The 25,783-nt window shown below is 44.4% G+C and overlaps 1 protein-coding gene across 2 annotated transcripts in view; it reads left to right on the top strand.

Moving 5' to 3' along the window:
* Positions 1 to 25,783, top strand: part of LOC146797319 (laminin subunit beta-1-like) — a 398,209-nt gene that overhangs the window by 152,480 nt on the left and 219,946 nt on the right. For both annotated transcript variants that reach the window (XM_085624319.1, XM_085624320.1), the window contains exons 3-7: positions 897 to 1,093; positions 16,551 to 16,674; positions 18,988 to 19,061; positions 21,099 to 21,287; positions 23,040 to 23,103. In XM_085624319.1, coding sequence (XP_085480445.1) covers positions 897 to 1,093; positions 16,551 to 16,674; positions 18,988 to 19,061; positions 21,099 to 21,287; positions 23,040 to 23,103 — 648 coding nt within the window. The remainder of the gene's footprint in view (positions 1 to 896; positions 1,094 to 16,550; positions 16,675 to 18,987; positions 19,062 to 21,098; positions 21,288 to 23,039; positions 23,104 to 25,783) is intronic.

Below are 25,783 nucleotides of genomic sequence, written 5' to 3' on the forward strand. Positions count from 1 at the left end.
TGCTCTGTTGCAATGTGGCTCGGTCCACACTCTAGAAAGATATGAAATTCATAAAGAAATGGTAAATAAATTAATATATTAGGGCAGGCTATTTTTATCTCTGGCATGAATCAAAAGAGGAGTTAAGCTGGAGAACCTCGGGGCATATCAACAACGAGGCGATAGAAAATTATCGCCGCTTTTGCGGCTGTTTTCGGACGAAAAGCGGCAATAATTTTATCACCTAAATAGCAAGGTCAAAGCAACATTTCTCCTATCATCAAGCCCCACGCTATGCAGCATAGCGGCAGGAAAAGTAGCGATAACCCCTGTTATCGCTACTTTCCTTACACCTGCTTCAGGACTGACTTACCCATGATATCCTATGGAGGGTGGATATCATGGCTAAGTTTCTGAGTCCCTATCAGCAAGCTAACGCCACATTTTGTGAGATTATCGCTGGGTTTTCAGCGATAATCTCACGTTAGGCAGTTAGGGCTAGGATTTTTATCGCTTTTGAGATAAGCGTTGCTAATAGCACACTATCTCAGCGATAAAAATCCACGCTAGCCGGCGATAATTATCCTAGCGCTAAGTGCGCTTAGCGATAATTATTGCCGGTTGTTGCTGATATGCCCCCTCTTACTTTGTTTATAAACTAGTTCATACTTTCCTTACCATGAAATATCAGTGGGGTGTGGTGTAAAAGAGGCAATGCCCCATCTCCTCTGGGCCTTGAAGAGAAGGCACCATGCTGAAGGGAATGGCTCCCATTTCTCTATTATAAAAATCCTAAACAATATTCACCAAATGAATACATAAGTTGGCCAGGTTGCCCCAGCTGGTGCCTTTGGTTGGGGTGTGAACAGTTTGAGTTACTTTCCCTAATTCTAACAGCCTGTATGTTTTCTTCCCAGTTCACGTATTGGGATCCACAACCGAAGAGGAACCGGATCTTCAAGATGATCCGGACCTTCTGCAACAAGGCTGCACCGATGGGAGCTGCTACCCAGCCACAGGGAACCTCCTCATTGGCCGGGCGCAGAGCCTCAGCGCCACGTCCACGTGTGGGCTCCAGGATGTCCAGGAGTACTGCATTGTCAGCCACCTCCAGGTACTGTACGCATTGATGAAGCTTTATTCGGTTTAAAAAAGACCATAAAAGATACAAGATAAATCAATTCATACGTGTTAGGTAAACACACTTACAATTATAATTCGCCCTGTGGCGGTCATAATAAATAAAATGTTATCTTTATAGTATAAAACCAGTTTCTCAATTTGTTGAATTAAATACAATACAAATGCTAAGCCTGCTATTCAGTACATTTAAAAGAAAAAATGTTTTTAGTGCTAAGCCTAATAGTCACCACATTGAAGTTTCCTGTCGTAGAAGGAAATATGAGTTCTAGGCAGAGAAACTAAAAGTGCAGATGCTAGGAAAGTACAAATAGATACTTACAACTTTCTATATGAATTCTGGACAAGGAATAAAGTGCAAGTGCTAGAAAAGTGCATATAGGTACTTAAAACAGCACATGAAAATTGCGACAATTAGATTTCAAAATCTTAACCATTTAAAAAAAAGTACTGTACTCAGGAGGCTCCACAGACATTTATAAAGGGATTTGTGGCTGGTAGAACATTTGGCAGGCCACTATGTTTAAAGAAGGCCTGGGCAGTGAACTTCACTCCGTTCGCGGAGTTTGCGAAGTTTTCTGCACTCCGCAGTCCGTGGAGCTTGCAGCGTGCAGAAAACTCTGCTTTGCGATGTGCAGCGGAGTTTTTTCACTGCTCGCGATCACGAACGATAAGTTCGCGATTGCGAACGGTAAGTTCGTGAGCGTGAGCTGCCGCTCGGATAGAATTTCGACCCGAGCGGCAGGAACACTAGCACAAACTGCAGTTCTCACTGCACTCTGCCACTCGCGGAACTTCGTAGAGTTTTTTTGGGACTTCGCGGAGTTCCGCGTAGCAAAACTCCGCGATTACGCCCAGGCCTAGTTGAAAGCCCAGAGAAGAATCAACCAGTGCAATCCCCTCTCCCCCAGAGACAGCACAACACGCGGCATTTCAATGATGGATTCCCCTCCTGGATTAGCATTCTTTGGGGTATCCATCACTGGGCATTATGCCCAACCATTCAGCCACAATTGACTGAGGGGGTATGAACTGTTGAAATTTGATTTTAAGTGGAGAATATGTGACAGAACCCTGTATGTTGCTAAGTGATGACGGTCAGTTTTAAGTTGTTGTGTCCAGAAACAGTTGCATATTGAACTATATCCACCTGCTGAAAAGCAAGTGTTGAGGGTGAACGAAAAAGAAGAAGGGAAAAATGAGTTTGTGACCAAATTTCAGAAGTATTTTGGGAAGATTAGGGGAAATTGAAAGGCCTGCACATATAATAATTTTAAATTGAATTAGTTACTTAAGGGTCACAAGCTAAGAGGTATTCTGATTTCAATAAGCCATGACACAATAAATCTGTGAAAGAATTAAAAATGAATAAACATTTGGGGACCATAGAGCCAAGTGCCTCTTCTGTGTGGATGGCGTCAGTGGCTCGGGGCAGCAAGGCTAATGGCAAAGAGATGTTATGAATGGAGCTGCCGGACTTTACCAGTACAAAACAGGTTGATTCATTTCCCTTGTGAAAAATTAATGCTTGGATTAATGAAGGTAATCCCCATCACCAATAATGGCCTTGGCCCTCACTGACACTGTTGAACCATTGACCAGAGATGACCCCACAGCCCTCGATGAAAAGGCGGCTTTGCTGTTGGGCTGCATACAAGGCCAGGCAGCCTAACAGGATTCGCTCTCGTTGAGGCAGTGAATGGGTTAAGCACCAGCCAGCATCCCCCTTTGATCTCTGGTAATACCTTAATCCCAGATTGTACTATACAGCGCAGAGCGGATCTCTCCCTCCCTGGAGCTGTGCGCTCAGCTCTTCCCAGGCATTCAGAATACAAAGCAGGGCCCTCTCCCACCAGGGCAGACACAGGCCCTCTCCCACCAGGGCAGACACAGGCCCTGTCCCACCAGGGCAGACACAGGCCTCCCTTACCAGGGCAGACACATGCCTCCCATACCAGGGCAGACACATGCCTCCCATACCAGGACAGACACATGCCTCCCTTACCAGGGCTGACACAGGCCGCCATTATCAGGGCAGACACAGGCCCTCTCCCACCAGGGCAGACACAGGCCCTCTCCCACCAGGGCAGACACAGGCCTCCCTTACCAGGGCAGACACAGGCCTCCCTTACCAGGGCAGACACAGGCCTCCCTTACTAGAGCTGGATACAGTTCTCTCCATCAGGCCTAGACACAGGCCTCCCATACCAGGGCAGACACAGCCCCTCTCTCACCAGGGCAGACACAGGCCTCCCTTACCAGGGCAGACACAGGCCTCCATTACCAAGGCAGACACAGGCCTCCCTTACAAGAGCTGGATACAGTTCTCTCCATCAGGCCTAAATACAGACCTTAGCTTCCAGGGCTGGATACGAACATCACCTCCCATCCCATGGCTGGATAAAGACCTCGAAAATTAACAAATGGGGGAGGGAGTAAAGAGGTGTAAAGATAGAATCTACCTCCTGTTTAACTTACTTATAAAAAATATGATTCTACCCTTCAAATAGATTTTTTTTTCTTTTTTCTTTTTTTTTCTAGTGATTCTGAAAAAAGGGTGTGATAGTGATCCATGAAATGTCATGGAAAAGCACTAAGTGTTTTTAAAATACCCCTCACACACTATGAATCCCATAGTGTCATGCTTCATCATAGGGATCTTCCTGTCCCTCTACGGGGCGGGGCGTGCTGCAACCTACGGATACGCAGGAGCACTGTTTTTGTGAAAATAGGCTATGTGTAGTGTAGGGGTGAGAGTGGTAGGGTCTGTGATAGATTAAAAGTAAAAAATTCCCTGGCTAGTGGAAAAAACAAATGTTATTCTCTTCCCTAGCTGGAAACATTAAAAATGGGGATGTGTAGGGGGTATACTCTAATACTATTCACCTTGCTCAACATCTATATGGCTCCGCTTGCCAACATCATCAGATCCCAAGTTATAAACATAATTTCCTACATCAGATCCCAAGTCATAAACATCATATCCTACACCGATGACACCCAACTCACCCTCTCTCTGTCCGACAAGACTACTACCAAAACAAACAATTTCACCAACGGCATGATCACGGTAGCAGAATGGAGCCCAACTGGCTGAGGCTCAACTCCGACAAGACGGAAGTGATGGTCTTCGGAAACAAAAAGTCTCCATGGGTTTCAACCTGGCGCCGCCAGAGATCGATCCACACCAAAATCCCCAGCCACACCAGAAACCTGGGAAACATCCTGGATTATAAACTCATCATGATAGCGGATGTCAACGCAGTCAGCTCCTCCTGCTTCCACATCGTACGCATGCTACGCAAGATCTTCAAATGACGACCCCATTACACCAGATTCACTGTCACACAGGCACTCATCACTAGTAGACTCGACTATGGCAATGCACACAACGCTGGGATCTCCAACCAGCTCCTAAGCAGACACCAAACCATCCAGAAAGCTTCAGCAAAACTCATCGTCAACCTCCCTTGTAGCACTCTCATGACTCCATGCCTCAGAGAGCTCCACTGACTTCCTATACACAAAAGCAGCCATTTCAAACTCTTCACACACATGTACGAAGCACTGCACAACATTGGACCAGAATACTTGAACAACTGCATGCACTTCCACCAGCCAAGCAGACACCTGTGCTCAGGCACACTCTCACTCACTCACACACCCCACGTCCACAAAAGCAGAACTGGAGGTCGCTCATTCTCCTACATCGCACCCAAAAGCCGGAACAACCTCCGTCAACACATCAAAGCCTCCTCCTCACTGCTTGAATTTCCCAGCTGAAGCTGAAGAAATAACTCTTCAACTAACTGTGTGAGGCCCAGTACCTACACACCTGCTCATGCACCTGGATACGCTCACAGGTGATTGCCACAGTGTAGTTATAGGTGGGACCAGCAGCGTCCGGCACAGGTAAACGCGGTGGAGCGGGGTGGCAGGGGGGGCGGGGGGGGGGGGGGGAGTCAACAGACGATGGAATAGGTATAGTTAAATAAATAAATAATACCTATTCAGTCATCTGTCAGCTTCCCCTCTTGCCCCACCCTGCCCCACCCAACCGCCCCAACACGCTTACCTGCGCCGGCCGCCACTGGTTAGGACAGAGTTTCCATGGAAAGAGCGTTTTTGTTTAGCTAACAGCTTTGGCACCATTTGACAAATCAGCATGAAACTTTCTCAGAAAAGTTCATCCATCTCAGCATCTTCCCAGAATGTTTTGCATCGATCCATCAAGTGGAGGCTAAAAAAAGGGGTGTCCAAAAACATTGATTTCACATGATAATTCCAAAAGGAAATGTTGCCCTCGGATAGCAGAAAAAACAGCTGAACAGAATTACACCAAATCTGACAGAGTTAAAACTTTCCTCAGAAAGAGTGCCTTTCATGGTTGGGTGTAGCTCTGTTCAGACTTTTTCAAGAAATTTGCGTTTAAAGACCTACTGGGGTAGGCTTGAAGGTGTTCAATGGTAGGTATATATGAATGATCTGACACGCGGTAAAAATAGACCCCTTTCATTGACCAAGGGAACTCTTTTTTCCCGATCTGATTGGCTGGCCGCAATTCAGAGAAAAATGTTGCAGCCGCCATTACAGGACTTGGGACTCGGTCACTTTAGTCATGAAAATGTAAATCAAACAGACTATAAGGGGCAGAATCCTCCCCCCAGAGGACAAAATGTTAAAAAATAGTTGTTTGGGTAATGTGATACCCCTGTGGGAAACAGCACTTTCCTCCCGTGAGGTACTGGGAATGAAGCTTTAGCTCCGCTACCGCAGAAGTACTGCGGTAATTGCAAAACAATTAAAAAAACATAAAAACAAAATGTGAGTTGGGTGTTTGAGTGGAGAAGGCTACCGGTGACAGGGTTTGTGGGAAGGGTAGACCCAGTGACCAAACCCCCACTATGCACGGCCGTAAGCCATACACAACAGGGGGTTGGCTAGTGTAGTTGGCTACAGGGCATGGGCAGAGGTTGAAAGCCAAGGGTCATGTGCAACGGAGACTGGATGCCCGTGGGGTGTTGGGTGCAGGGCCTGACCTGAGTTGACAGTTTCATGACTGTCTCCATTTTTAATATTTGTTAAATTGGCTATATACAATTAATTAATCAGCTCCCCGAAGTGACCCCTTCACTGTCTCGTGCAGTTAATAGTTTTCAGAAACTTTGGCCCTTATTTCGATGGTGGTCAGTCAGACTGCTGACCGCCATCGTTTCGGGCAGGTTACTGTCCGACAATGAGTCGGCAATCCCGCTTGCCTGATTAGGGTGGGACCACCTTGCAGGTGGTTGTAAAATGTTTTTTTCTACTGTGGCTTGTAGTGCGGCCCAGGAACAGAGCTGCAGCACAAGCCACGGTAGAAAAAGGCACTTTGTGCTCATCCATGCACCATGTACCAGGCACCATGTAATGCCTGGCACACAGTGCATGGATGTGTGGGGGCACTACATGTGCTCCTCAGACCACAAAGCATTGGCCTACAGGGGTGGGGGCCCTGCTTGGGGCCCCCAAGGTCCCTTTTTGTCTGCCTTTAAATGGCGCTGGGACCGCCATGAACAGGCAGTAAGAAAGGGATATCCTAATCCCTACGGCGGTGCCTCCATTGTAGGGTTAGGAATCCAACCGCCATCCAGACGCGATCTATGATCCTGTAGGAGGCGGTGATCTTACACCCCCCCACCCGCCCTCTGCGGTCTGACCGCCTGCATTGTAATTCAGCGGTTGAACCGATGTCCTGGATGGTGGGCGGACCGCCACCGATGGCCTGTCGGTGGCGGTCTGCCCGCCATCGTAATGAGGGCCTTTGAGTTTTATTTAAACTCTGGCATAGTCAACCCTACTTATAGATCCATCTTTGGTGTGAAGGGAACAGTGTAGGCAGTGGTGAATTTCACAGCATTGAAAGTATGCCAATCCAGCACCATGTTTAAAGCACCTGCAAGGCAATCTTTTATTGTTTGAAGACAGCAGACTCCCAAAGCAGTTTTCTCTAAACAAAAAAAATATCACTCAACACACAGGGAGTTTTCTTCCTGTGCATGGGGGAGAATCCAAATTTTTTCTAGCACTGATCCACATCCCTCGCATGGCAGACAGGGTCAAAGAAAATAAGCGACAGCGAGACGGCCATCACTGTTCTCTGATGCCCGATGATGGATATTCCACCAGGTCAGAGGTTTACACCAGTGGAGCCAGCCGAGTGACCCCGGCCCTTCCCCCGACTATAACCAGAGTGGGTGAACCATGAGCTCAGGGTGGCGGAGCTCGGGTGAGTTACAGCGGTGCTCCTGCTCCACCAAACTCTAAATGAGACTTCTTGTCACGTTCCATCTAAAAGTGCACAGGGTGGAGATGACGGTAGGGTTGGTTCACACAAGAGCGATGGATCACCTAAGGGGGTCCAAATGTTGTGACCAAGCAAAGGAGCGGCAAATCTCCTAACATAACAACTGCCACAGGATGTATTGGGCAGGTACGTCACGTGAGCAGAGTGGCGGCTGCACAAGTGAGGCGACAGAGCAGTAAGAGAACACATTCGGATGGGACAGTGCTTAAATTAAGCCTGTGGTTCCCAGTGCTCGGCACCGGCACTCAATGGTCAACACCAGCGCTAGTGACAGTCTGCCACAAGATGGCGATGTCTGGCTAATTTAGAGATGACCACAACAACAGTTCATTATTAATTCAATGTACATTAAAAATGACTATTAACTACCACCCAAGCTATTCTTATAGCCTTGGGGCCTGAAAGAGTCCAAATTGTCACACTTGCAGGAGTGTGTGGCTAGTAGTTGTGTTTGTACTTTCATTGGCAGCATAGCGGGGCAATGCGTGGTGCAAGCTGCAGTGTCTTCCTGACGAGAGCCCTAGCACTTATTTTTTTTACAAATTAAGCCCTGGGAAGGGCGAAGAATTTAGGGATCGTGCACAGGCCAGCGTTGTTACTGAGGCATGCCATGCCGCACAGAAAGCATAGACTGGCCTCATTTTACGCCTCCCTTGGCCCATCAGGGGTGCGTTACTGCAAGCTAGAACAAACCTTGCTCACCGTGATGGTAGCCATTGGGCAGCAAGCCCCGGGCCTCAGTCCCACAGCGCTTCAGTGCACTTGGATCCCCCTCAATGGACCAAGATGGGGGACTCTTGAGGTCTGCGCCTCCCTGTCCACCCTCCAGCGTTACCAGGGCGACAGCGAGCTCCCGCGAGGCCGGTTTACAAATCCTTCCATGCTCTGTTCACGTGGCTGCAAGGGCGCTTGGCGCGACGCCCGCCCAAGAGCTCAGGAAGGGAAGGAGGCAACGATCCACATCAGAACTTGAGAGATCTTGGAAACAAGGTGGGGGTGGGCTGAAGTAAAGGTGGGAGGGATACTTCTGAGGGCGAGCAGAGGTAAGGAGGCTGAAGATGGCCCAAAGACCCACTAGGGCCAGCAAGGAATGTAAGAAGGCGCAGACGAAGAGAGGGAAGGCCCAGGGCCAGACCCACAAAAGTGAAAAAAGACAAACATTTAGGCCTGCAGGTTACTTCTTCCTTTGGAGCATTTTAAGGACTTTTCTAAAAATGACAAAAACTCTTAGTGGACCTATCCATGGTCAAAGATTCCCACGGCAGAACTCACATTCACATGCAGCTCGCAGAAGTGTGAGGCTGGAGTCCCACTTTTCAATGTATGTTTGTAAAACCTACAAACAGGGAAACGGAGATTGACCATTGAAGAAACCCCTTCTTGACCACTTTATCATTTTGGGGGCGAGAGATTAAGTTATCCTCCCAATTTCCGTACAGGTCCGTCTTACACACTAATGAATGTTTTTGAGATAGAAAACTACCTGCAAGTTGTTGGTAAATACCCCTAAACTTGCCAGAGTCTGGCTTTAGCGCCTTTAAGAAGTGCCTACTCTATAAACCCGAAAAGTATAGTACATGTCCTCACTTTGAAAATCCAGAGTCTTCTGTATTTACTGTGCAAATATTTGCCACGTGTGATGGCCAAATCACACAGGGGTTTGCTCTCAGGATTTTTTTTTTTTTTGGCACGCCTCATTTATAATTAGGTATGCAAAATGTGTTTGTGCGTCCGTTATATTAAGAGGATAATAAATACATGCGTGTAAAACCCTGATTATAATAACTTATTTAAATTATTGCCAATTCCCTGACTCTTATGTGCCATGTGCAGCACGTGGGCTAGGCCAAAAGATATGAGGTAGCCCCGCTCAGATATCCCGGGATATGCCTAGGTCAGGTCTGGTTTGATGTCCTATACCTGGTTAGTGCCCCTTGTTGCCAGAAGGCAGCTTCAGAGCACTTGATACCAGATAGAATTTGCATAATAAAAACATCCTAAATGCATTCGGAATACACTTACAACTGTTGGCTTCCAGCTCAGCGTAGATATCCAGGCGGACCAGCTACTCCTTGGAGGGGCTGGTGGTCAGTATCCAGGTCTTAAGTTGCAGATCTCAAGAGAACTCAGCCTTTCATCCCTCTGAAGTCGGCTGATCGAGTGGTATCGAGTTTGCCAATGGAAGCATCTGTGATGAAGCCGCTAAAAGATAATTGATTTGTGTGGTAAGCAAGTCCCTAATGTGATGCGTTATTGTTAATATTGATAAAACTCGTCTGGCAGCATCTTCATATAGCATCCCTTCAAGTACCAGCGCCCTTGAAGTCTGGCGAATAAAAGCCAATCATAATAGCAGCCCCCCTTGGGGACAGTTGAATCATTCACCATAGCTTCAACATTGTCGTTGAGTGGACACGGCGCCTGCCCCTTCCCTAAGTCAATCACCATACCCCAAGTTCTATCGGAACACCGTGTGGTCGCTCATACTGTGCTTGTGGTAAACCAATGCAGTAATACCACACCCAGAATTACTAATACCACGGGTTCCGTTTTTAAGTCTCGCCTAAGAGGGAGCATGTGTTGTCTCTTGCAAGACCACTTGTTCCCTTACAGGGGGCTAGGAGCCCGCCCAATGCTTACCATTGGTTGGCTCCATTGTCACTCTCATTTGATTCCTTCTTATTCATCAGCTTCCGTAGGCTTCCTTCCTCTGCTTGTGTTTGTCCCTCCCCTGGAGCATGGATGCATTACTTGTGTCCTTCCACTGCTCATTTTGTCAGCCACTACTTTTTTCTTTTTGTTTAAGCACACTACAAGAGTGCGTGTTTTTCAGCTGTTTCCCTAAAGCCAAGAAATGTTGACACTTTTGAGATTGAACCTCAGAGTAGTTGTGTTTTTTCCTCCACAAATTCTGTCAGATTTTACCTGGTTAAAATCTTTCCGGGGAAAAACTTGTGAGTTGCCAAAATAACCACAAAATTCGGAGTCCCAATTCATAAGTAGACAGACACCAGTTTGTGCCCAAATCGGGATTTCTATCGCGACATGCGACATGGATTGTGTTTTTGCAGGATGGGGCATCTTTCTGGCACAGCCCCAGGTTTACAACTTCTTGTAAATCTGGGGATGCATCAAAATCCATGGGAGTTGCGAGGGGAAAATCCCGCGCAACGCCCATGAAACGCGTTCCAGGGCAGAGCAGCACAATCCAGCGATTAGTGCTGCGCTGCGTTACTCTAGATTTTTGAAGCCACTCAGAACCACACACATTGTCTTTGCGTGGCTTCATAAATCTGACAGCGAGGTTTGCATCATGCATGTACCACGTTGCGTGGGGCAAAAGTGACACAACCCTCTCATAAAGATGTCCCCAAGTATGAAGCTTGCATGTAACCCGTCAGCGCTCACAGCTTCCACCCTACAAAACTCTCTAAACACCCCTTTCCAAACACACATATAATTTGCGTTCTCAAACAGAACACACTAGACAATCCTCAAAAACCCCTGTGCACACAACACCTACACCATTCGGTAAAGTGAGGCCATCTCAACAGCACCCCACACCACACCCACACACTGTTTTCAACCATTCAGATATATTTACCTTAAACATTGTACACCATCATACTGAGAACATAACAGGATAGATATTTACCTGGTGAGCACTATTGTCAAGAAAACAATCGCCTTAGCCCAGGCAATGGACAACCAACCACCGGGTCCAACGAAAAAAACAAAGAAAAAGTCCTTTGTCTGAAAATCCATATATCGGTAACCTACTACAGAGCTCTTTATCGAGATCAAACTCATGTTATATTCACACTAGCCAAAACAAGCCATTATTAAATTAGACACCATACACAACCAAGCAACCAGGCACAGACCAACACAACCAAACAACCACACATATGGAAACGCACCCAATCCTACACATTCAAGCCCATCGTAGCCACCACACTCAGCGGTGGATGGAAACCCTAAAACCACATACAATCATCTGGAAATGGTGCCTTGATTGAGACAGCGCTTCAGTGCAATACTGTTGGTAGAAAGCACTAGACAGATAATATAAAATTAAACAAGGTATAGAAGCAAACTTCCAGTTACTACTCTTTCCTACTAAGCCATGGACCAGCGAGGGGCACCAACCAACATTGCTGTGAGTTTACACTACATTGTGACTCAGTCACGGCTCTGATAGGCACATTTTTATTCTGACAGTCTACTGCGTTCCTGAGCAACACAACGGTGATATATGTCCTACAAGCGTCCTCTGCTGGGTCTTGTACCCACTGTCAAAAATCACGATTCCACAGAGTGTGTTGGGAACCAAAGGTGAACACAATGGTGCAGATTTACAAGTCTGTTGCGCCACTTTTGCGTCACTTTTAACATGGGACAAGTGACGCAAAAGTGGCGCATGCAAATCTGCCTCAATGTTTTTACCCAAAACACGCAGATGTAGTAAAAAAGGAACATATTTAGAGAAAAAGGAAATAAGGAAATGGATGCAAGAACACATATCGAAAGATTGATACACACAGCCCTTAAGTATGTATACAATCCTGCAATATTACCCAGTTAGAAGAATCACCGACTTTATTCTTCCCTGCACTTGATATGTTCCCTCAGCCCCCCCACCCCCATCTCCTCCCCAGAGCAGATCTGAAGAACAGTAACGGGCATGAGCTGGTACACATCCTACCTCAGTGCATATGCCGGTGCCCCACCCTCTTATCTTCCCTGCGAAAAAGCTGTCAAGAACAGCCCTCCTCTCTCCACAGCTCCTTGAAAAGGAATCCCTCTCCCAAAGTTTCCTTTTCTATCTGACCTTTGCTATCTCCATGGGATTTTTACTTAATGTTTTAAGTCCCTGGTCAGCGTCACATGTACTTCTATAAACGTTCAGCTCTACGTGTGGACTCCGCCATCTTGTTTTGGGCGGGACTTCCTGTCTGATGCTTAGCAGCTTCCTTCCCAGAAGTCCTGAGTGCAACTTCCTGCACTAATTAAGTAATGTGAGAAGTATGTACTTTCCAGATTATGCTTTTAGGCTCTATGGAAACATTTTAATATCGAGTAAACTAGAAACTATTATATCTTTACCCCCCAAAAATCGTTTTTGGCCTTTCTGTGTCCATGAGCTGAGGTGACATCTGGTGTGACCGCAAAGTAAGGCTGCAGTGATAGGACACCACCATGTGGCAGAAACAGATTAATGCAAAAGGCAACAAATTGGGGCCTTCAGAGGAGGGGGTGGGGGCATTCCTACTTCAATAGATATTTACTTACTGCTTACTGACAATCCTTGCACTGTTCCTCACCGGGTCCCACACTGTGCGTTACACCACTTAGGAGGCGTGAGTACAGTACAGACTAGAGAAATGTCTCTTTGACTTTGTGGGTGGTGTAAACAAACAGTCAAGGGGGCTGAACACTTCCATTGTGTGACAAAGAGGCTTTTGAGGATTAGGCGAAGACATGTTACGGTAAGTGAAGCGAATGTAATTACACACCAGCAAGGAGTAGAGCAGGCGGTGATAAGGAAATACATTGCAGGAGCTTCTCCGCAAGCCTAGACTGGTGTGTAGTCGACCCGCCCTGCCATGAAGCCTCGCGTGTCAGCTCCAGACACAGAAAAGGAGCATGGCTCCAGCAGAGAGCCTGGCAGGATTATTGTTCTATGCGTACTTTTTTGTACCCTGCAGGCCTTCATTTCAAGTGGAGAGAGTCAGTTCAGGTGCAGCGTCTGGTACCGGTAGCCGCGCTGAAACCTGAAGTGAACTATTGTTAGGGCAGGTTCATAGACGCTCCATGCCTCCATGCAGCCCATTAAGCGAGGCAAAACATAGTCCCTAAAACTGGGTTGGTGATGATGAGGGCAATGGTATCATGAAAAAGGCGGTACACTACTACCACTCTTTTCACCACAGGGGGTAAGGAAACTACATGGATTAGTAAATGAAAACTTTTAACCACTTCATAAAAAAAATGCTGAGGGTTCAACAGTAGCAGTCAAAGAAAAAAGACCCGTGCCACAATAACTTTGGTGCTTAAACCTGTGATCTTACATGGGCCTAGTGCCCAGAGCGCAAAATGTTAGCTAACCTACACTGCAGTGCAATTTGCAACAGTGCTTTCTCCACTCCTTTCATGTTTTGGCTTCGAACAGGTGGTTCAATAAGAATTGCTCCCTTGCGGCAGCAAATCTTAGAAAAGCACTAAGAACCATACCGCGAAACAGAAACGTAATTAGTGAGTGCAGGAGGGCATATAAAGCTAGCCAGGAAAGAAAGACTCAATGAATTTAAGGGAGAAGCTAATCCAAGCATCAATTATTAGGAATAGTAAAGCCTTTTGGAAGGTAGTTAATTCACCCTTCCTGCAAGAAGATGGAGGCCCATCACTAGATGCAGACACAGATGAAGACTCCTCGGTAACTCACTTTCAGTCCATCTTTAAAAATAAGGGAATACCGCGTGAGGGGCTAACCGGTCTAGATCAAGGGGACATACCCAAGTTGTCTTTTGAAATTAAAGAATTAGAATTGGCCCTTTCTCAGACCTCCGCCATGAAGGTGGCTGGACCAGATGGGGCCCTGGTAGACCTCTTTCTTGCAAACAGAACCTTATGGGCCCCCCTTTTAACAATCGTATTCAATGCAATTAGCAAACTAGGCCCCCTGCCCTCTTGCAAGCAATCAGTCATCATCCCGATATACAAGAAGGGGGATGGGTCAAACCCAGCTAACCATCCCCCGATCGCCCTAATAGACAGCACGGCACAATGAATGGGAAGACTCCTGTTAAATCGATTAGAGAAGTGGGCAGAGGATAAAAACATCTTAGCTCCGGTTCAATATAGCTTCCGAAAGGGCAGGGGGACCCTCGATCAGTGCCTAAATTTCACCCTGATAGCATCAAAATATGTAATTGCAAAACAAGGTCAGCTCCACATGGCCTTCATGGACCTTTCGTCAGCTTTTGACTGCGTGGCCCACGATAAACTATGGTCCATTATGGAGACCATGGGAGTGGACGCAGAGATAATCTTATTTATTAGACTATTATATATGCCGGCAGTAGCAATGGTACGCTTTGGAAAGCAAGGGGAGTGCACCAGAACTGTTAAAATTCAGAAAGGTGGAAGGCAGGGGTGTGTCTTTGCCCCATTTCTCTTCTCACTGTACACAACAGATTAAATAAGGTGATGATTGAGGAAAGTAAGTATGTTCCCGATACCGCCTCTATAAAGCTTCCTATTCTGCTGTATGCAGATGACGCGGTATTGCTAGCTAGAACATCCGTGGCCTTGCAGAATAGTATTACGACATATTCATCCTTTATGGCAGAATGAGGTCTGCACGTGAACAAAACAAAGACCTTTGTTTTGTTAGTTGGCGGGGACAAGCTGAAAAGTTTTATATAGAGTGTAAAAGCATAGATCGGGCGGACAAATTTGCCGATCTTGGCATCCTATTCGAAACTAAAGTGGTCTGAGATGGTGTCGAACAGGGCAAATCTTACGACAAAAAGCATAGGTGCATTATTTAAATTTGCCAAAAATGTGGGTAGTAAACCAATTGAAGAATTGATTAAAATGTACGCAGCAAAAAACAATCACCATAGCCACATTTGGGGCTGCAATTTGGGGAACCGCGTACACAGAAGAGTTACAAGTCATCGAGGATAAGTTCGCTAAAAGGCTTTTGTCAATTCCAGGTTCCTGCAGCAACTATATTGCCCATAAGGGATTGGGGCACCTTATATCAGCAATACCATCAAAATGGCCACACAGCAGCTGTGGCTTTCAATCTGGAAAAGGGATACTGTCCATCTTAAGCAGCACGTCATAAATGACATCATGAAACTTGATTGTGCTGAAACATATGTAAGACAGACCCTTACTTCCATGGGTCCGGAGGATTTATATAAAAATCCTAGCAGCTGTGATTCGTACCCCAAGTCAAGACTGAAAGAGCTCTTCATAGCGAAACGTGAACTGAAAAGATGGGAGGGGAACACATTAAAAAGTACAGTGATTACTTCCCTGGCCTCTCCTCCTGTGTTTTGCGGTAGTTCCTCTTATCTTTTTTTTGTTGCGAATGCCCAGCACCGCTATTTGCTGACAAGATTAAGATTAAACTACGTTTCTTTGATGCTGGGATTTCCAGAAAATACATATTCACCAAACCATCTACCAGTATGTCCATGCGACGCCTCATCTAAACAAACTACTTCCCACTTTCTATTTTTCTGTACCTTATATGTGACTGAGAGGAAAAAGTTTATTGTGCCGCTAGTGCGTAAACTCGCCTTGTGTACTCACTCATCGGCTGGTTTAGTTCTGTTGTAGTTAGAAACTCCTTTTGTTTGTTATATGGTGGCGTCCTCTTTACAAGCTGTTTTAAAACCAGGAAGACTGTTAATATCAAGTTACAGTGATTTCATTGGCATCAGATAATGAGGGCCACATTGTGTGTGTCCTAAAAGGGAATATATATTCCTCTTCTCACTGCCCCCACGCAATATTTAAATGTCCAATTGCGTAGATTACACGCTTATTAGCTCTATCGGTAAGGGTTGGCATTCCTTACAGGAGCACACAACCACCATTATAACCATTCTTTATTTTATAACATTTTATATTTTTTAAATAGTTATATAAATTCTCTTGAATAATTTATTGAAATGATGTCTGATCTGATATAATGTGGTCATCTGTACAATATTGGTTTTTAGTAATATACTAACAGTTCACAATGAATTTTATGTACTTTTAATGCGAAATAAAGTTAATATTGATTGAAGTAAAGATGCTAAACACACAATTTTGAATCAACATAACACAATAAATGTTAAATAAGTAGAAACTCTTAGTTTTAGGGGCAAACTCGTGAAAATATTCTCAGAAGAAACTTGAACCAAAAATAGACACACACACGGGAGAGAATGTTTTGCTTTTATGATCTATTCACCAACTTTACTACTCTGGTGACTTTGGAAGCACATATGCACTTGTCTTTGCATCATTACTTTATCCTTTAGTGGTCAGACATCTCACCAGGTCTCCTTGTATCCTGCAGGACTCCGAGAAATGCTTTTACTGCGACTCCCGCGTGCCCTACATCAAGGGCAGCCACCGGATCGAGAACGTGATCTCCCTGACGGGGCAGGATGGGGAGATGACCTGGTGGCAGGCAGAGAACGGTAAGAGGGACAGAGAAGGGACTCTCGTTCACTCAGAGGGGCATATACATACTAAACGTATGGTTTCAAAGATATTTCATTTGTATTTTTTTATGTTGAAATCCTTAACTTGATACAGTTTGCAAATTCTTGAAACAAAAGAAACAATGAACAAAAGAAAAAAAAGCTAAAAGTATGTTTTGAAGAAAAAACTGCAAAAATAATTTCTTGTGGGGAATACTATCACAGGTTTGCCCTAAACTTCTGAGAAAAAAACATTTGGCAATATTTTCAACAGCAAGCGTTTGCAGTTAACACGCTTCAAAACGTGCAAAATGTGTCATTTTTACAAACCCTTGGTGGGAATATTTTAATTCCACCTCCCCCAGCCATAATACACATAATTAAACATATATAATATGTTTACTAGTTCCTCAATGACATACAATTCATTGCCCTCAGTGCTGTGAATTTTCTTGAATTCACCTCCACACCACAAAACTCTCCTTCTGAAAAACCTCACCCATGCCCTCGGCTGGACCACAGCATCTATAAATCCACAGAAAGGTCAGTCTTTCATGTTTCTTGGACACAAGTCGAAACCTTTGGGGCCGCCAATCCATCGCTTCAAGGGTCGACATTGTCCAAACTTCAATGTGGAAAGAGTGGAAACTCACGGTTGTGAATAGGACTTTGCCTCACAGGTGGACTTTTCCACAGTTGCAAAATATACCTCATATCCGATATTATCTGTCTCTCCAATAGGACCTTCTGGAGAGAAGAAAAAAGAGAGCTCCTTTTTAAACGCCAAGCGGCTACTACCTGCTTACCGGAATGCACTGTGGGGTGAAAAAGTCTCCCACAACTTTGTAAATAACTGTGTACTAATCTGCAGTCTGTAACTAATGTTTGATTCTAGCCAATAAAAGCACTTTAGCGCTTAGCAAAAGACCTCCAGGCACTTCAGTAAGTGAACGTGACCAATAAGGCCAGTTTGTGCCATGTTTGGAAGAAGACTGCGGCTTGCCAAGGTCAGGAAGTGGGTGAAGGTCAGACAGAGTCTTTGCTGGCTACAACCCTGGCCATTTATTAGTAGAAGGTTGTGGGGTCAAAGAGCCACAGGTCACTTCTTGGGCATCACAGGACATCTTCAGAAGTTGTTCCCAAACAGCCAAGACCTGGCAGCTTCACTCACTCAGACCTCACCAGCACCAGCTTGAAAGATCTTGACCCAGACGGAGAGGGTCAAAGAGGGGCTCAGCCCTCTACCTAGTAGAAGGGTCTCCAACCTTTCCTGTAATAGGGTCCACCTGTGGCCCAATGTATTCATTCCCAGCTACTAACACATATTATTTGTGTTGTAATAGTGATCACATCAGAGAAGGTCGCATTAGTGGCCACTCTACGCAAGTAGCCAGCAGCGATGGCCTCAGTGCTTGGGGCAGGATTGACTGCGGCACTGGCATCTAACAGCCAAAGACGCGAGGCCCCTTGCACCAAGGTTCTAATAGTAATATTCATTCTTTCCAATGCTGCATGATGTATCACTCAAATACTTTGGAAACTCCCACATTTATATTCAAATATCAGCTTTTGAGTTTTGAAAAAGCCCACAGTTAATTCGTGAATACACGCCTTGTATTCTTGGCACACATATATGAATTCAAGGAAGCAAAAGCTTCGGACTTAGTAGCCTTAGTAGCCTGGGCTGCACAGAGGAAGGCTACTCACAGGCAGCTGGGGAGCCACCAGTAGCTCATGGGCTACCTGTTGGAGAAGCCAGACCTGGTACTTTGAGGCCCTCATTACAGGCGGCTTGGAATATGGGCCGGTATTTCCCCATCCTGGGATTACTGGTTCTGGGGGTACCGTAATTCCACGAGTAGGGAAAATCCAGCCCAAGAAGGGTTGCACCAATAGAAGCCATTAAGAAATGACGGATTACTGGGGGATTCAGTAATTCTGCATCCGGTTCCCAAGATAATTCTTATTTTCCCTAGATTTCACTGAGATTTCTGAGGTTTTTAGTAGGCGAGATCTCCATGTGGAGGTAAAGAATTTATAAACACAAATAGGATGGTAACTGCTGTTACTGACCCCCTTGGAATTAAAAGGCTGCGTGTAATGTGGGCCCAAATGGGCAAAGCACACATCTTCAAGAGCAACCGTAAATTGGACCCCACAATTTCCCAGCAATGCCCACAGATGATAGGCCCAAAGATGGGCTTGTTTTGAGGTGACCAAGATTCATACCTCAATGTCTACAAAGATGCACTCGTGTACCTGCCTGGAACTGTGAGTGATGTTCAGTGCCTCTGTCATTCTCCTCTACAGGTGTGGAGTTCGTGAGTGTGCGCCTGGACCTGGAAGCCGAGTTTCATTTTACTCACCTGATCATGAAGTTTAAGGTAATTTCTGAGTAAATATTTGATTCCAGGATAATTTTCACCATTGGATGGGTGGTCTGTCGAAGGACCCTAGGCAGTGGTATTTTGATTTTTTTTTTTATTGATAATGTTCCTTTCTTGTACTTTATGGCGTCCATCTGCAAAGCAGCATAGTGCATGGGGGCTGTTTGCCTTGCTTAGAAGCCAAAATTGTTATTCCTCAAATCATAAGTCACAAGTTTCTTTTAAAAGCAAGAGGTTCTCCAATGAGAAGAGTCATTGACACCCAACTCACGCAGCCCATATACCGCCCCCCCCACAAAGGTATCGATGAGAAGAGAGGAATTTATAGGCAAAGCCGGACTGGCAGCTAAGAAAATCTGGAGATTGGTGGACAGGCTGTTTCCTGTGAAAGGCCACTAGGTCTGGTAAAGAATTAGCCACATGCCGGCAGTTCACAGGCAGTAGCATAGAGTAGGTACTTAACCTGCAACGCGTCTAGACAGAAGCTCATTGCACTCAGGTCCTGGAGAATGGTAGTTATGCGGGTAGACACCTTGGCTCCAGGTGAGCTGAACAATAGCTCTATACCTTCTGTTACTGCCATCTTTTCTCATCCCCCCTTCCTGCATTCTCTAGAACATGGGTGCTCACAGACATGTTCACGGGGGCGGCAAAGTTTGGTCTATGGTGTGACCGAGGGCCGCACTGATGCCAGCGGGGGGTGTAAAGTGGGTGTAGGGGAAGCAAACCATGTATATCTAGTGGCTGTCTTTAAACATGAAGGTGTTCCTCAAGTTAAGGGCCTAGTTACTTCCTTTCCCTAACTGTAATTAACCTTCCAACATCTGCTTGCTGTATATTAGTTCGTTTTTTCCATGTGAATGATGAGTTGATTAAACAGCAGCCCAGTGCTGCTGCTCTCCAGGGGGCCCCATGTATGGGTCTGGAGGGCCGCATGCAGCCCCCAGGCCATAGTTTAAGTATCACTGCTCTACAACATTCACAATGCACTGTCTGCAGAGCTAGGCCATCACTTCCTACAACTCTTGTTGGACCTAAACCACTGAGTTCAAGGGCACAAAAACCCAGGCAGCTAAGAGTCAGGCTCTGGCAGCCTAGATCAGACCACCCCAACTGGAAAGTGACAGAGACTGCCCCTCCACACCCCACAGGCGCTCTCATGTGTCTGATCTCACACTAGCCTTGAGAATATAGAGAAATGAGATAGTGAGTACCTTTCAGGTGCTGTCTCTCCTTCCCTCAACTCTGTATTCAGTTCATGGGTCTTCTCCTGTGTTCCCCAACTTATCCCATTTCTCCTCCTTGACATTCCCTAATTTAAAGCTTGACTCTCCCCTTCCTTTCTCCTAAACTGACTCTTTTCCCATCCCCCAACACCCCCTAAGTGTCCTTCAAAACCCTCCATTGAGCCCTAATCCCTGGCTGCCCATGACTGTGTCTAATTTCCCCTTCTATTCTCCTGCTGTCTCACCCTCTGCAGGATCTGCAAGTGTCTGGACTAGTGTTCAAAAAGTGAAATGTAGGTGACATATGAAATACAAAAATGAATAAATAAATAATCGGACAGAGTGTTCCCCAACAGTAGGTTAAAGGGAGGAGACTTCTGCTAACAGCCAACCAGGTGAATTGCCTCATCCTTTCTGGGCTTTCCTGACTCGCCCAGGTACTCCCTGCAAGTGTATCGCGGGCAGTATTGTAGTTCGCGGACGGTATTGTAGTTGGGTTAATTTGAATACTAGTGAAGTCATGTGACTTGTGGTCACAGTCAAGTATTGTAACTTCCCTGGCATTGATGATGTAGACATCTAATTAGAGACTGGCAGTAGAAGAATGTGCATGTCCTGGACGTGGCTTGGGAGAGGAGTGTGCCGCCTTGGAGTAAGGGTGACAATGTCTAATCGGTAACCTCACAGAGGTAAAGATATTACAATCCACTGAATACTACACACACAGCCTGGACCACTCAGGAAGCTCTAGGTATCAGAGAAGATCCTTTGTTCTACAGTCCACCATATGTCCCCTTCTGTTTTTCAGACATTCCGTCCTGCAGCAATGCTGATTGAGAGGTCTGTGGACTTCGGGCGCAGCTGGAAGGTTTATCGGTACTTCTCATACAACTGCACCAAGATGTTTCCAGGAGTCCCTATCCAGACCCAAAGGAAAGTCGATGATGTCATCTGTGACCAGCGCTATTCGGATATTGAGCCCTCAAGTGAGGGGGAGGTGAGGAGCCTTCGGGAAGGGCGTTGTCTCCAAAGCAGGTTCCACTTCATAAGAAGGTGCTCACGCTCCCACCTCCCTCCTGCAGTGAGAAAGTCAGGCAACTCCAGATTCTACATCACTATATTCTTATTATTCATTATTATTTAATTCTGATTGAGGTTGTTCAAAATTCAAATACTGCAAGCAAAGTTTTGCAAAGCTCACAATATTTGGTGCTTCATAACCTTACCACTTTCTCCTAACTTTGCTTACAGGTGTGGGGCTTTTGGGAGATTTTCCCTGCATGGGTTACTTTGCCATAATAAGTAGGCTGTGCATATTTTGTATCCAGCAAAACATTCCTGCCTGTATGGTTTTCACCCACATTTTGTGTTAATTTGTCTGCTTTATGACGTTTCTAATTTCAAAAAAACGTAATTAAGTTGGCAGAACAGAATTTGCCAATATCACCCACCCTAATCTTTGTACTATACCATTGCCTTTCCTCCAGTTTGGTTGTCAACCATTTTCTTGAAGCTTTTCCCTTGCTAGCTCTTTTCTTGCCATTCTTCTGGTAAACTCTATTTTTTACTATTCTATTGTCACCCCTTACACTTACCTCCTTATCTTTACACCATTAACCTCATAACTCCATGCTCCCTTTACCCTCAACCATTTATCCTTAATTTTATCCATAACCCCTTGGACTTAATTCCGTATACTTGTTCCTTACCTTTACCCCTTTAACCTCTTATCTCTACCACTTATCCCCTTGACCATAATCCATTATTCCACTAATATCTTATCTTGACCTCTAACCAGTTACCCTAAACCTTACCCCTTTACACATACCTCCAGTCCCTTATCCTTATTCCCTTCCCTTTAGAATCTTACCCTCTTATACGTCTCCTTAATCACCCTTAACCTTATCCCCTCACCCTTGAGTCCCACACTTTACTTCCCTAAATGTACAGACTTAGCCTCTTAACCTCTTAAATTTACTCTATTACTTCTTCTCCTTACCCTTATCCCGTTCTCTCTTTCACCTCCACTTAACCTCTTTCCACCTTCAGGTTCACCCCTTACCTCATTAGCCCCTTACCGCTACCCTGCCATACCATATATTAACTATACAATGTTTCATTATATTACTTAAAATGAAATGACAAACAAAATGGTCTATAGTGAAACTGTAGTCCACGAGGAAATGCCTACAAACAAAAAACATTATTGCAATGAAATGGATGTGAACACAGGGCATGTTCCTCCTTATACTAGATGTAGTGAAGAAGAGAATGACTAACATATAACCCCACAAAATTATATTTTCTGGACTCTACTCACAAACACAAGTAGTAGAAATGGTGCAAATGTGTGATCCTGTTTGTCACCAGTGCACACTTTAAAGAATTCTTTACTTATATGGATTCTAATTCCTATCCATGTTTGTCAACTCTTTGTAAACTATTGTCACCTCATTCACCATAGACACTTCCTAGTGTCTCGTGTCCAGCATTGATATGTTTGCGTCCAAGCTCTTCCCAGAACAATATTGTGCACGGTGGGTCTAGGAGGACTGGATTCAAGCGAGATTGTCAGGGTATTCATGTAAGATGAAATTAGATACAGTTAATTCTATGGAAAGAAATTACACAGCCAATGGTTAACTTAAATATCTGACGTATTTGCCCATCAGAACCCACCTAGACACACCTTTGCTAGAGAGACAGCATCATGTATATAAAAGTATTATATATTTTTTCTTGTGTCTAGGTGATTTTCAAGGTCCTGGACCCAGCAATCAAGGTTGAAGATCCATACAGCACTGAAATCCAAGGTATATTGACATGGTGTTGCCGTTAATGGAATATCAGTTATCTCCACATGTAAATTTACCACACATGCCTTGATCATGCATGTGATACAGCATGTTGACCTTTACAATACACTGTATTATATCATAGGTCTTTACAACTCATTGTTTGCTGTAACAACTGATATTCATGTGTGTGTGCGTGTGTGTGCGCACACACACACAAACACACACACACATGTATATCTGTATTTTGCATCAACTATCAAGCACCCGCCCTACATTTTAGTATTAATAAATATATTTGGATATTTTAAGATATATAAATCTATATCTTCATTTAAACCATAAAAACTTCTTACTAGCCCATACCTTTACCCATCCTGAACCCTAAAACACTGATAATCTATACCTTTACCCATCCCTCAACCCTAAAACCACCTTATCATCCCTGAACCCAAAACACCCTTTGTCCCTCATTCCCTAAACCATAAAGGCACCTTACTACCTCGTACCTTAACCCATTTCTAAACCCTTTTCTACACCTTACCCTTACCCATCACTGTCCCTAAAAGCACTTTTCTATCCATATCCTTACCCACCCCTGAAGCATAAAAACCCATATAACCCTGTACACTTACCCATCCAAAAACCTGAAAACCCCCTCACTTCCCCATACCCTTACCCATCCCTGACCACTAAAAAAACCCTTGCAAACCTCTACCTGTACATTTCTCTAAACCATAAATATCCATACAACCCACACCTTTACCTATCCCCGAACCCTAAAAACCTCTTATTGCTGTAACCATACCCATCCCTTATTCCTTTAAAACCTCTTATTACCCAGACCCTTACGTATCCCTGAAACCTAAAATCAAGTTACAACCCAATAACCTAACCCATCCCAGATCTCTTAAAACCCCTTGCACCCTTTACTTACTCTTAATTCGCGTATTTTATATAACTTAAAAAAAACACTTACCTGTGTGTTAATGGCTGAGTTGAAAATGTAATGCATGGTGCATGGTGACACTTGAGTTGTATATGTTACATACCATTAAATGTGGGTCGAAATGAGATGTGTTGTTCCAAGTAAGCAGTGCTCAAAAAAACAATTTATTTAGTGACCATGTCTCATGGAATGTTTAACTCTGGGAGCAACTCCTAGGTTGATTAGTTGGTAGCGAATGTTAAGATGAGATTGTAGATCTTGTACTAAAGGTTGTTAGAAAATGTGGAGATGAGATTGTAGATCTTGCACCTAAGATTGTTAGAAAATTTGGAGATAGGATTGGAGATCTTGCACCAAAGATTGTTAGTAAATGTTGAAATGAGATCGGAGATCTTGTTCTAAAGGTTGTTAGTAAATGTGGAGATGAGATTGGAGATCTTATACCAATGGATGTTCAAAAATGTGGAGATGAGGTTGGAGATCTTGTATCAAAGGGTGTTAAAAAATATGAAGATAAGATTGGGAATCTTGCACCAAAGGGTGTTAGTAAATGTTGAAATGAGATTGGAGATCTTGTACCAAAGGGTGTTAAAAATGTGGGGATGAGATTGGAGATCTTGCACCAAAGGTTGTCATCAAATGTGGAAATGAGATTGGAGATCTTGCACCAAAGGTTGTTTGTAAATGTGGAGATGAGATTGGAGATCTTGAATCAAAGGTTGTTAGAAAATGTTGACATTAGATTGGTGATCTTGTACTAAAGGTTGTTAAAAAATGTGGAGATTAGATTGGAGATCTTGTACTAAAGGTTGTTTGAAAATGTGGAGATGAGATTGGAGATCTTGTACTAAAGGTAGTTAAAAATGTGGGGATACCAAAGGGTGTTAAAAAAATATGGAGATAAGATTGAGAATCGTGCACCAAAGGGTGTTAGTAAATGTTGAAATGAGATTGGAGATCTTGCATCAAAGGGTGTTAGTAAATTTTGAAATGAAATTGGAGATCTTGCATCAAAGGGTGTTAGTAAATGTTGAAATAAGATTGGAGATCTTGTACCAAAGGGTGATAAAAATGTGCAGATGAGATTGGAGATCTTGCACCAAAGATTGTCATCAAATGTGGAAATGAGATTGGAGATCTTGCACCGAAGGTTGTTTGTAAATGTGGAGATGAGATTGGAGATCTTGAACCAAAGATTGTTAGAAAATGTGGAGGTTAGATTGGAGATCTCGTACTAAAGGTTGTTTGAAAATGTGGAGATGAGATTGGAGATCTTGTACTAAAGGTTGTTAGAAAATGTGGAGATTGGATTGTAGATTTTGTACTAAAGGTTGTTAAAAAAAGTGGAGATTAGATTGGAGACCTTGTACTAAAAGTTGCTAAAAAAAAAGTGGAGACGAGATTGGAGATCTTGTACTAAAGGTTGGTAGAAAATGTGGAGATTGGATTGTAGATTTTGTACTAAAGGTTGTTAAAAAAATTGGAGATTAGATTGGAGACCTTGTACTAAAAGTTGCTTAAAAAAAAGTGGAGATGAGATTGGAGATCTTGTACTAAAGGTTGTTAAAAATGTGAAGATAAGGCTGGAGATCTTGTATCAAAGGTTGTTAGATAATGTAGCGATGAGATTGGAGGCCTTGTACCAAAGGTTGATGCAGAATTTGGAGTTGAGATTGTAGATCCTGCATTAAAGGATAATGGAAACTGTGGGTATGAGATGGTAGATCTTGCATTAAAGGTCAAGGTGGC

The sequence above is a fragment of the Triturus cristatus genome, chromosome 9 (genome assembly GCF_964204655.1).
Source record: "Triturus cristatus chromosome 9, aTriCri1.1, whole genome shotgun sequence".
Classification (NCBI taxonomy): domain Eukaryota; kingdom Metazoa; phylum Chordata; class Amphibia; order Caudata; family Salamandridae; genus Triturus; species Triturus cristatus.